The 12,144-nt window shown below is 39.5% G+C and overlaps 1 protein-coding gene across 1 annotated transcript in view; it reads left to right on the top strand.

Moving 5' to 3' along the window:
- Window positions 1–9,953: 9,953 nt before the first annotated feature.
- MIB1 (mindbomb E3 ubiquitin protein ligase 1) overlaps window positions 9,954–12,144 on the top strand; it is a gene marked incomplete at both ends in the record, with an annotated part of 42,988 nt that continues 40,797 nt past the window's right edge. Inside the window, one exon of the mRNA XM_010013325.1 lies at window positions 9,954–10,125. Coding sequence (XP_010011627.1) covers window positions 9,954–10,125 — 172 coding nt within the window. The remainder of the gene's footprint in view (window positions 10,126–12,144) is intronic.

The raw sequence follows: 12,144 nt of genomic DNA, 5'->3' as shown, positions 1-12,144 counted from the left end.
TCGTGGGTGTCTATAGGTGTGCGTGCATGTGTGTATGTATACGCTAACTTTGAATAAATACATGGTGTGTGGCGGTTGGGAGAGGAGTAGCTGTCCTGGGTTTAAACTGGGGAAGGCAAAGCGAAAGCGACCGTCCATAGAGAGCAGGCTCCTGGTGTGCTGGAGGTAGCGAAGGGTGGGGACCGAGAGGATCGTACCTCGAGGTTTTGTTTTGGTTTTATCTCCCGTCCTTCCCTCATTTATCTGAATTTATATTTCATAACTGTATTGTAAAATGGTGACAGTCATTCTGGCTCGAGTATAGGGAGGATTGCAGAAAAAAGTGTGTAACACCTTTTGCTGAAGATTACATTAAGCGGCTGAAATGCTGTTTTTTCTTGCAATCTGCGTGTCGTCTTTTATCTGTGTTGCCAGACCTGCTGCAAAATAGTGAAAGCACTGGGGGGTAAACAAAAATGCATTCGTTCATTCTTTTAATTACTTGGCCACTTGATACTTACGTTTTAAATTCAGTCAGTTTGGACAATGGATTTAGATCTGCACTGACATTATGCGGCAGTGTTAGTGTTGCAAACACTGCAGGGAAATGTTCATTTTAGCACCTGTTTTCACAGTGAAAACTCACAAAGAAAATTATATTGTTCAAGTTTCATCAGAAATGCAGTGAGGTGATTTGAGGCTGGGCAGAGTTGCCTCAATAATGAAGTGATTGGGCCGATTTATTGGGGTACATGGATGTGCTGCTTTTGTAATGTGTCTTTCATTTAGGATATGATGGAGAGACCATCTTTGATCCAGCTATGTGTAGTGTTACAGAAAGGAAAATTATAGCAGTGGTTCGAAGCGAAAATAATTGTGAAGAGACAGAATCACGGCATTCATTCTAATTAATTACAGAAATATCCCTAAGGGCTAAAACCCAACACATTGCATGGTGAGCCTTTGAGGTGGATTTAATCTTTCTGTGTCTGGGTACCTTCCTCTCCCATGGCTTCACGGTTGGGTTTTTTTTTTTTGTTCTTGTTTTGGGGGATAGCTGCTGTTAAAATGAGCTGAAAATCTTTTTGAAATCGACTTTGGAACAAGTGTTTGAGAGTAGTCTTTCAAGTCGTCAATCCTTGTCTTGCAGATGTTTATGGTTTAAAACTTTACCTGCATTTGATGTCATGCAGAAACCAGTGGGACTGCTTCTGCTTAAAGCTAAAGTGTATGCATAAAATGTTGAATGTGAGCCTTGAATCCTCATTATTCTAGCTCTGCTTGACATGTTTGCAAGCTGATGGTATCCTCTTAGCTGCATCTGGAAGCCTAGACTTAATACTCAGTCTCTGGTTTTGGTGGGGTTTTGTTTGTTGTTTTTGTTTGTTTTGCTGCTTTATTCCTTCTAATTTTCTGTTATGTTTATATTTTTGTATGATAATTTCTGCTTCAGGTAGTATTATGTATACTGCTGTGGGAAAGACTCACAAACGCTGCCTTTTTCAGGCTTTGCGAGATGGTATTTCTCTTCCTGAGGTTTTGGGCCAGCGCGTGCATCATCCTCATGGAGCTGCTGCATGGAACTACCCAGGGTTGCCCTTTGCTGGAGGGAGTTACTTTTGAGGTCATGATTCCCTGGAGACAGGGAGAGTAAAAATAAAAAATAATAATAATAAAAAAAAAGTAAAGTAGTAGCAGCAAAAGGGCAAAGTTAATGGAACTGGAATTGGATGCTGTGATTTTGGACTGAAATCCTGATTTTACTAGTGATTCACTTTGTAGTCTTGAGCAAAGCATGTCTTAGTTTTCCACCTTTTCGTAATTACTTATTTTTCTCCATGGTAATGACTATCCATTGATTAGGATAAGGCACTCTTTTCTTTGGGTGATACTTTGACACTATCTCTAGGAGCATTTAGAAAACTTTGATATAAATAGTTAGGGGAAAAGTGGGATTAGGTGACAATTAGGAATTTCTAATGGAAGTAGTAATAATGATGCTGAGCAAAGATGTTATAAAATTTGGGGTGAGGTTCGGTTTGATGATACATAGCACAGTGTTAAATCATGGCTCTTATAGTTTAAAATGAAAACAAATGTATCTGGTTCATAAATTTACAGGCACAACATGATTGTAAGTCTATAGTGAGAATAAATATAAAAGCACAACAGTAGGAAGCAAAATTAAATTATTTGTTGCTGGGAGTGCTTTTTATTAGGTATTCAAAACCAGACTTGGTTAGAAGTTCTTAAAAGAGGTGACTGCTGTCAGAGTTGCTGCTTTGATGAGTTTGAGGCCTTTGCAGCCAGAAATGGCAGAGATGCATCAGGAACCTGTTGTGTTTCAGAGTAATGTTTGAAGCTTATTCTAGTAAAAAACGACCAACCCAAACCAAACACAAACCTGAGTTTGATACATATATGTGTATATATATGTATATGCCTTTCCTTTGATGCCAGAACAATGTTTCGTAGGCTTAATGATGTACTTACTGGTCTTGTATTTAATGGTTGTGGAATATTACCAGCATTGGGAGACTATGTTAACTTTTTTATAACACTTAAGTAGTCTTACTACTAAGATTTCAGGATGGTGTTCTTTAAAGTAAAAATTGGTTGGTGATTTACATGAAGTATTTCTTGCAAGCTATATGATGTCATCTGGGTAATGAATAACCGGTGTATGAAGCTTTGTTTTGTTTTTATGGCATGTCTACCAAGCTAGCTGTATTAGGTGCCCCTTGGTGATCGTATTTATATGGCCAGCATTTCTTCAAGCAAAATAGAGTGATCTAGAGGGATTAGTAAACCTAGAATCTGAAAGGAAACAATTTCATTTAGAAGAAAGGAAACTTTGGTTAGGTCCTGTGTAGTGGGTTCCTAAATGGCATAAGTAGTGGGATACGATACAGTAGCAGTGCACTGTGGTTGCCCGATTACTTTCAAATAAATCATTCTCTCTCCTGAGAGGAAAAAGTAGCCTTTTGCCAGTTTCTAGAGTCTTGACAGTCTCCTTTTTCTGGTACTGTTGTGGAAAAGAAACGGAAAAGAGTAATTTTCCGAGTTGCTGAACAGAAGCTAGAAGTTTATAAACCGAAGCTTTGTATTTAGAAGGGAAGGCAGCCTTTTGCCAGAGGAAAAGGCCGTACAGTAGCGTGTTTGCAGAGAGCACTACTGACTCTGTTCACTTAGTACTCATGATCATTACAGAAACCTGCTGTGTTCATTCTCTTTCTGAAGATTTGCTTTCTACAAAGCTTAGGCAAAAATGCATTTGTCATCCGTTTCCTCTTTTGTGCAGTTGGTTCAAAGTAACAATGTTATTTTCCTGCTTAAAATATTTACCCAATTGTGTTTGAATAAGGGTAGGTGGCGGAGGGGCTGGGATCAGGAAACGGAATCTTGACGTGGAATTATCCCGCAGCTAGAGCGAGCATCTGAGCTGCATAGAAAGCTCTGTGTGCCGTATTCTGTTAATATTGTAAATGTAGGTGTTATCTGTTGGAAATCAAGCACAGGCTTTCTGTTCTTGTATTAATAGCTTTTGTATCCTGAAGAGTTGCATAAATCACCATGAAGTCATATGTGTCAGAACATTTTAAAAGTTAGACCACCTCAGGTGGTTTCTCCTGCGTAATTTTATCCTCGCTTTTAGCACAAGTGTAATTCAAGGCAAATTGTCTTAGTCAAGATTTTTTTTAGTGGCTATTTCTAAATACTTAGGGAACCCCTCACAAGTAAAATAAAAAATCCAATAGCTTCATGAGCAGTGGTATTGGGAAGCCTGCTTTTTTAATAAACATGGCCTTTGTTCTTGCTGCCCTTCCCCCATGTCTCCTACACAATAATCCTCTCCCTCCTCATGTATCTTGTGATACTCTTATGAGATCGGACGCATGCTTTGGCAAGTCTGGCATCTCTTGTATTTAACAATTGGTCAGCTGGTTGGTGCCAGACAGTGTATTTAATAGATTAGTTAAGTTTGTGGGGACACTGATTTGAGTTTTTACACAATTTGTCAGAATCTGGTTAATCTCTAAAAATTCTTCATTTTCACTTTGCCTGGAGTCTGGCCATACTGTAAAAATTACCTGGAGTGGGAGAATGGGAAGAACAAAACATTGCTGTTGCTTTTTAAATTGGGGTGTAAACAAATTGGTTTTCTAAGCACTTTGTGGTATCCCTTGCCTGATGGTACTATTGTCATTATGATATGAAAGGATTTTGGAATACTACAGTTCTGTTAGAGAATAAGGAGTCCATCGGAAACCAGATTTTGTTGGTTCTGAGAAGTAATTGAAATCACTGTTGACTTCTGCTCTGCTTAACAGTGAGTGTTATGGATACTCCTTGAACATTTCATTTTACTGTATTGGATGGCAAGCTGTATCTTGCCACCTAATTAGTACAAAAGATATTTGTTACAAATTCATATAGCAATTCAAGCAACACTGCTTCTGTTTCCTTCCACAGCTTAAAGACTGAGCATGGGTTTTACAAACTTGTAGGCAAAGGCTGTAAAATTGATGTGTAAAGTAGTGTTGGCGGAGGAATGGTGGGCTACGTAATCTAGGGAAGATTTGGGAATATATGACAGAAATGAAAATACCTGTGGCAGGGACATAAAGGTAGAAAACTAATATGAAATGCAACTGGTAAAAACATTAATGACAAGTAGAGATCAGGAATACTGGATTTTATGGTGTGTTAAGGTTGGAGAGACATTAGGAAATGGCAGCTATTTGAAAGTAATAAGGCATGTTGAAAGTCCTCTTCTCGTTACCTGGTTTCTTTCATGTTTCTTTTTCAGTGCAGTATGGAGTATGATACAAAACCCAGTTCAGTTTGAAATAGCTTGCTCACAGGAAATTTTCAAGGCTATTTAGAGGTTTAGTTCTTGCATTATCTCATTTTGGAGCTAAAGTGCTCTTCTGGTTCACAGCTGGCCAGCTGCAGGGCTGATGCTTGAATTATGAAGTTTTTAGGGTACTTTAATATATTCTGGTAGTTTAATTAAGTTGTTCTTTCCTAATACAAACCTTGTAAAGTTTATGTTTCTCAACCTTTCTTAAACAGCCTTCCTTTTGAAGAATGGAAGCGGTTTGTGACAGATAGAGGTTGCATTTGGGTCAGGATTTCAGTTTATCTCCTGAGCCTACACTTGACCCAGTGTCCTAGTTGTTCCTGTTCGATGTATAGTGTGGGGTGATTCTGCAGCACACAAGCTGGTTTACTTTTCTGGTGAAAGTAAATTAAAAAGATCCAATCTCAATGTTACTGAGTGTTCAGTTCACTGGGCCTGAGCAGAGCTACTCTGAAACATTAGGAATAATGTCTTCTTCCCTCCCTAAAAGTGTGTAGTGCCAATGCCAGGTCCTCAGTACTGAATTCTGGTGAGTAGATAGAGATCACACAGATGCAGGGTGTCCCCTTGCACAGCCCATGGGGGGCCACAGTGGAGCAGGTATTCACACTGCAGCCTGTGCGGGGCTGGAGCAGGCAGACATGCCCTGAAGGAAGCTGCAGCCCATGGAGAGCCTGTGCTTGAGCAGTGTTTACTTAAAGGATTGTAGCCCATGAAGAGACCAATGCTGGGGCAAGGAGAAGGTGGGACATGCTATTATGGACTGACCATAACCCACCATTCCCCATCTTCACCCAAATTTCTTCACCAATAGAGTTGCCAGGCACTGGAGCAGGCTGCTCTGGAAAGTAGTTGAGTCATCATCCCTGCAGGTGTTTCAAAAACATGTAGACACATGGTGCTTAGGGAGATAGATGGTTTAGGGGTGGGCTTGGAGGTGTTAGGTTAATGGTTAGACTCAATGACCTTAATGGACTTTTCCAAGCCAAATTATTCTATGATGCTATCTCCCCCTGGGGAGAAGCAGGGAGGTGGAGGTATTGGGAATGAAGGAGTGAAGTTGTGTGTGGGAAGAAAGGTAGGTTAGTTCTTGTCTTTCTCATTTTTTTTAATTGGCTATAAATTTAATTTCCCTGAGACAAGTCTGTTTTACTTGTAATGACAATTGGTAGGTCATCTCACTTCTATCTTGACTTCTGTCTTCATTTTGCTTCCACTCTCCGTCCTATTGAAAAATGAGAACGAGAGCGCGGCTGGGTGGGTGAGCGGCAGCCAGCCAGCCAAGGGCAACCCACCATACTGTGTACCTAAAATACATAGTTCAACTTAAAGGTTGAAAGAATTAATTTTTTTAAAAAACGTAAACTAGATCATTTTGTTTGTATTATGAATACGAATAAGAATTTAGCTATCACATTTTGTGAGCCGGTAGTAACATCTTGTTTAGCAGATGAAGTTAAAACACTCTTATTAGTCCACTCTCACTAGAGGCATACAAATCTACTTCTTCCTTCAGATCTCTAGTGCGGTGGCTGAGTATTCTGTAACAGGATTACTTGCCTGCTCGTGCCCTGCAATGCTTGCTTTGTCGTGCCAGCACTGTTGAGCAGCACCGCAAAGAACGGGATTGGGAAACTGATCCAGATGATTGTTTTTCCTCATGGCTGTTTTCCAGCTGTATATCTTTCTTGATCCAGTTTACACCTCAACTCTGCAAAAACCTTTTGCTGGCACAATGGAAAGAATGGAGCAGCATGGGCAGGTGAGGCATGCACTGAAGTGGGTGTTGCTGCTGGAATCATGTGTCAGGGAACGGATGAAGAAAGGCTCTGTCTATCAGGATGGTGTTCAGGGGTCTGTGAGATAGAGATGTGACTCTTTCCATTAGAGACTGCAGATAGATACAGGCCATTGTTCTCTTTTTAAGTCCCAGACACTATAGTCAGTGAAATGACTTTCGAGTCAAATAGTTCTTTTTCCCTTGATCTTTCCTATGAAATTTTTCTGAGTTTTTCCACAGCAACTTTTGCCTATGTGGCTAGAAATGTTTAGTTTATATCTACATTTACTGTGAGATGACCTAGTTCTGTATTATACGACTCCTGATTATACCTGTCTTTTGCTCTCTTTCCTGTTGCTTGGACAAATTGATCAGTTCTGCAGCACTCAATTCCTTGGTCCTTTTACATCCAGAATAAATGTGATCCTTGGCAAACTGTCTTCCCTGAAGTTCAGCAACCGTTAAAAAAATAAGCCAAAAATACGTAACTTCTCTATTCCTATGTGAAATAACAATTTAGCAATCAATTAAAACTAAACCGAAACCAAACCAAAAACCAGACCAAAACCAACCACCCAACAAATATCACCCCTCAACCACAAGCACCAGGACTAGCTAGACTTCTTAATCAAGGCAACAAAAACCCTTTAACAATGGGTTATCTGAGTCCTTTTAATGCACCTGCTCTTGGAGATTACAAAAAAAATAGTGAAATGGTTCAATACAATTCAGAGCAGTGAGGCAGCTACCATGGGATCATAGCTAATACTATCTTTCTGAGTGTTACAGATAATCAACAGATACCAGACATCAAAATCTCAGTGTACATAACAAGAAAGATAGCTTTCTCCTTGATATTAACCCTCCAAGTTGGGAAGAAGGTCATTGATGGAGTTGTGTGTGGGAGAAAATGCATGGCTGATTTCCAAGTTCTTGTTTTGTAGAAAAATAGCATTTTTAGTTGTTACCAGGCAACAAATACTTTTTAAATGTAGGAGGTTAGTTAGAAAGAACAATTATGGTACAAGAGGTATGTTGCCTGGCATTTGGAGTTGGCAAATAACATTACATGTTATAGGACTTGCCTGTGCCAGACCTTCCGAATTCCAGCACAGACTTTTTGGTCAGGGTATGGATGCCACCTTAGTCATGAACTACTCCAGGTATTACAATGTCCTTTAGTATAATACCAGCATGTTCAGGCGTTTTGTTGTCACTGAAGGCTATCTTTGACTGCCTTGAAGAGCTGCTCAGGTCTCTGCAGTGCTGTGTGCAGTCTTTGCTCCAAATGTATTATGTTTTCCAGCTATAACTAAGTATTTATTTCAGTGCTTATGCATCAGGAATGTTTTTAATCATGTAGCCAGAAATCTTCCTAAATACATTTATAATCAAGGCTGGCAGAGGATGTAATGAGAAGCCCTTTTGGTTAGGAGAGGTGAACATGAAGTTATTTTATTGGCGTTCAGAGAGACCTTGACAAGCTGGAGAAAGGGGCCAACAGTAATCTCCTGTAATTGCACAGAGGGAATGGTGGTGTCCTGCACCGGTACAAGCTGGGGACAACTGTCTGGAAAGCAACTTTGCCAGAAAGGAGCTGGGCAGTGATATCCTGGGCTGCATTGGAAGCATTGCCAGTTGTTTGGGGGAAGCTATTCTTCCCCTCTACTCAGCACTGGTGAGACCACACCTAGTGTACTGGAACCAGTTCTGCACTCCCCAGTGAGAGAGAGATATGGACATGCTGAGTGTGTCAAGTGAAGGGCTGCAAATGTGTTTTAAGGGATCTTAAGGCATCTGGTATGAGGAGAGACTGAGGGATCTGGTGGTGTTTAAGCCTGGAGAAAAGAAGGCTTGGTTGGGGCAGAAGCATCTTAAGAGCGCATATAAATACCTGATGGAGGTGGTAAAGAGGACAGAGCCAGGCTCTTTTCAGTGGTGTCAAGTGATAGGACAAGAAGCAATAGGTGCAAATTGAAATACAGGAACTTCCACTTAAGCATAAGAAGAAATATTTTTGCTATAGGGATGATTGAACACTGGAACTGTTTTGTGGAGTCTGTGTTCTTGGAGGTATGGTCCTGAGCAGCTGACTAGTTTATCCAGCTTTGAGCAGTGGTGGCTGGAGTAGTTTCCAGTGGTTACTGCCGACCTCAGCTATTATGTGATTCTGTGAAATGATCAGACAAGAAGGCATTTCCTTCAGTTTTGCCTCTTCAACTGTTCATTTTTGTTCACTGCAGGTGACTCAACTGTTGGACAATAGTGACTAATAGGTTTATAGTGAATTTAGCAGTCATTACCAAAAGCATCCCTTCTGGAGAGGGCAAAGCCTGTTCTTCTTCCTCACTAGTTTCAGTGTGATCTGTGGGTTTTTTTGCTGGTTTTTTTTTTTTGTCAGGGCGAGTGACTGGGAAAAATCTGTGTTGTTCCAGCCTTCTAGTGCTCATTTTTAGCTTGTGCTACAGACTGAATGCCAATGCTTCTCTCTTCTATTGCTCTTTTTTTCTCTTTTTTTTTTTTTTTTTCCCCAAACAGCAGCAGAATTTGATATTTTATTTTATTTTTTAATAAACTTGTGGCTATTCACTATGTTCAGAATGTATGGTTGGAAGCTGTGACTGATGACTTTCACTCTGCTGTAGCTTGGCACAGCTGTAGGAGTAAGTAGTCTTGAGAACTCAGTTTTTGTGGAAGGCTGGGTAGAGCACATGCTGGTTGGTTACATCTGGTCAGTCTGTGGCATGTTTCTGGAAAAGTCAATATATGAAGCAGTATAATCTTCAAAAATGGTAACAGATTTTCAGGAAGGTAGTGGCATCTATCCAAGAGAGCTTAATTTTTTCCTGTATAAAAAAGAATAGAGATAAGCACTTATCTTTTCCACTGTACAAGGTGTGTAAGTCAAACTGCCACACACAGTTGAATACAGTAGACTTTGTGGTAAGAGGTATCTTGATAGTTTTAATCCAGAGAGAAAATTCTAGATTGCCTGTGTATTTTGATATATGTATTTCTGATCCTTTAGCTTGTTGTTAAAGGATTTCTGATTTTCTTTCTCTGATTTGTATAGATGGGAAGAAAACACAGCATTCTCACCTTTTCTTGCTGAGAAAAGAGAACATTTCAGGAACAGACTGAACTGGGGATAGGAGGTCAAGTTAATAGTCATTTCCCCTCGGTCATGTAGGCTGACAGGGTATCACTAGCAGCCTTTCTTTATTATTAGCTTTTTAGTATATGATTTCAAATTATAAAGGTATGTAAAGAGAAATCTGTGTATTGCAATAGAAAAGTTGTTAATCTTTTGTTTTCTTTCTCTCTCCACAGGTATCAAGCATGATGGGACTATGTGTGATACTTGCCGACAGCAACCCATCATTGGCATCCGATGGAAATGTGCTGAATGCACCAATTATGATTTGTGCACTGTTTGCTATCACGGGGACAAACATCACTTGAGGCATCGTTTTTACAGAATTACCACACCAGGAAGTGAAAGGTAAAACATTTTTCCCCCCCATGAAATTAAATTATAACACTTAATTGAGGTTAATACTAAACTGCAGATTTTGTTACTGAACTTGGAATTAGGTAAGATAATGGCTTGAGGTGTAGATTCTGTTACTGATTCTGCCTCTCTGTGAGGGAGGGTAGCTAGGACAGATCTTCATAGCTTGGAAAACACAGAAATTTTTGAAAGAATGGAGTAAATAAAAAAAGGATATGATTATTCAGTTTCTTTTGAGCTCATTGCAGTCATCATAGTTCTTGTGTTATCGTGTAGCAGTTTTAAAACAAAAGCAGTTATCTTTACACAATACATAATCACAAAATTTGTCGATGGATTCCTGAATGTGAAAGTTTAATTAGGCTCAAAAAATGGTGTAGACAGATTGAGGGAAAATAACCTGTGGGCGATGAAAAACAATGATCTGGAGACAAAGCCTTTGACTTGAACTGCTTAAGCTGCTTACTGCAGAAAGCAGAGAAAAGATGCTGTGCAGGTTGTTCTGCCCTTGCCTGGATTTTCATGTTCTTTGTTAAGCATCTATTCTTGTCTCCCAGTAAAGAACTGAACAGAATGGTCTTTTATCGTGTCCTTGCATAGCTGTTCTTGTGTTCTTGGCTTTAAATAACTTGTCTGAATCCATAGCCCTTCTCTGTCATAATTTATCAACCAATTAAATGAGAACAGTGATACTCTCCTGTTGCTAAATGCTTGGAGAACTGTGGTAAAGCGTTGTGTAAAGGTATATGCTGTGCTATCACCTCTATGATAACTCTCCAGAATGCTCTTTCATTAAATTATTGGAAGCTTTTATATTAGATGTGATTCTGAGTTAAATGTGGCGTGTGTAAGACTTCTCTTCTTGGAGAAGTAAGGTTTACAAATATGTTGTAGTTCAGTGATGTGTGTGCTTCGTCAGTGCTTTTATAGTAAAGGGATGTGGTTGGAGCACACAATGAATTCTCGTATGGTGTCATGTAGGGACTGTATTTATTTTCTCAAATGTTTGCCTTGAAGTTTAACTATGGCTCAAATGCCGAGGTCAGTGGCTTAATCAAAAATCAGCTTCTCAGTTTTTTGAGATTGATGGCAGCAGATCTAGGTACCAAATAGATATAATAAGCTTAGTGTCTCAATTATGATGTTTAGTGCAGAACGAGACTTTGAAGTTAAATCCAAGAGTAGAAAGTGCTCGCTTAGTGTAATTAAGTGATCTGTTATGGTGTATAAAGTGTAAGTTTTAATTTTGGAGATAGACTGTACACAAGGTATAGAATTGCAGGAGATGTTTTGTGTCTTGTCACTTTCTCCCATGAGCTCTGTTTTGCAACTCTTTATCTAGAAGGCAGCTTCGTCTGCCAAGGAGCTGTTTCTATTGGATCAAGCTTAGCTGAGAAGAATTGATTAAAGTTAACTGAGGGAGGAGAAAAGGGCAAAGCAATGCTATTGAAGTTGAGGGATATTTCAAAGTAGGAAAAATGGCAAGAGGCATCTAAGGACATTCGGATGAAGAAAAGCATAAGCTCGAACTACTTTATTCTTGAGCTTCGTATATCACACAGGTAGCATACGAAAGTAATGCATGCTGGTTTTTGTCTCAGTTTCATAGGTCTTGGGGACTTTCTAAAATGCTTCTATATACAGAGTATCTTTCTGTTCCCTATCACTCTTTCATATTAGATAAAACCGGCAAATATTTCCATGTACTCTTTGTGTTGATTGCGGTAGTTTAACTTTTTCCTTGTCCGCCATCTGCTGGATGTTAAAAGCTTAGCAGGAGGGTGATACACTTCCTGAAGAGGTCAGGAAACATTCAGAATTTCAGCTGGAAAAATACTTTTGTCTGGCAGCATTTTCTTGGCATGAAGTAGGAAATCTAGTTGCATGCAAACTAGTAGCTTTTGAGATGGCTGAAAAAGTAGGAAAATGTCTCTTTGTTGCTATTTGTAAGTTAAATACTCATGCATTGCTCAGTTTGGGATTATGTATTTAAGCTCTGTTTAAAGCCAG

The sequence above is a fragment of the Nestor notabilis genome, unplaced genomic scaffold (assembly GCF_000696875.1).
Source record: "Nestor notabilis isolate BGI_N333 unplaced genomic scaffold, ASM69687v1 scaffold29750, whole genome shotgun sequence".
NCBI lineage: Eukaryota > Metazoa > Chordata > Aves > Psittaciformes > Psittacidae > Nestor > Nestor notabilis.
This window is presented reverse-complemented; position numbering and strand designations above follow the sequence as displayed.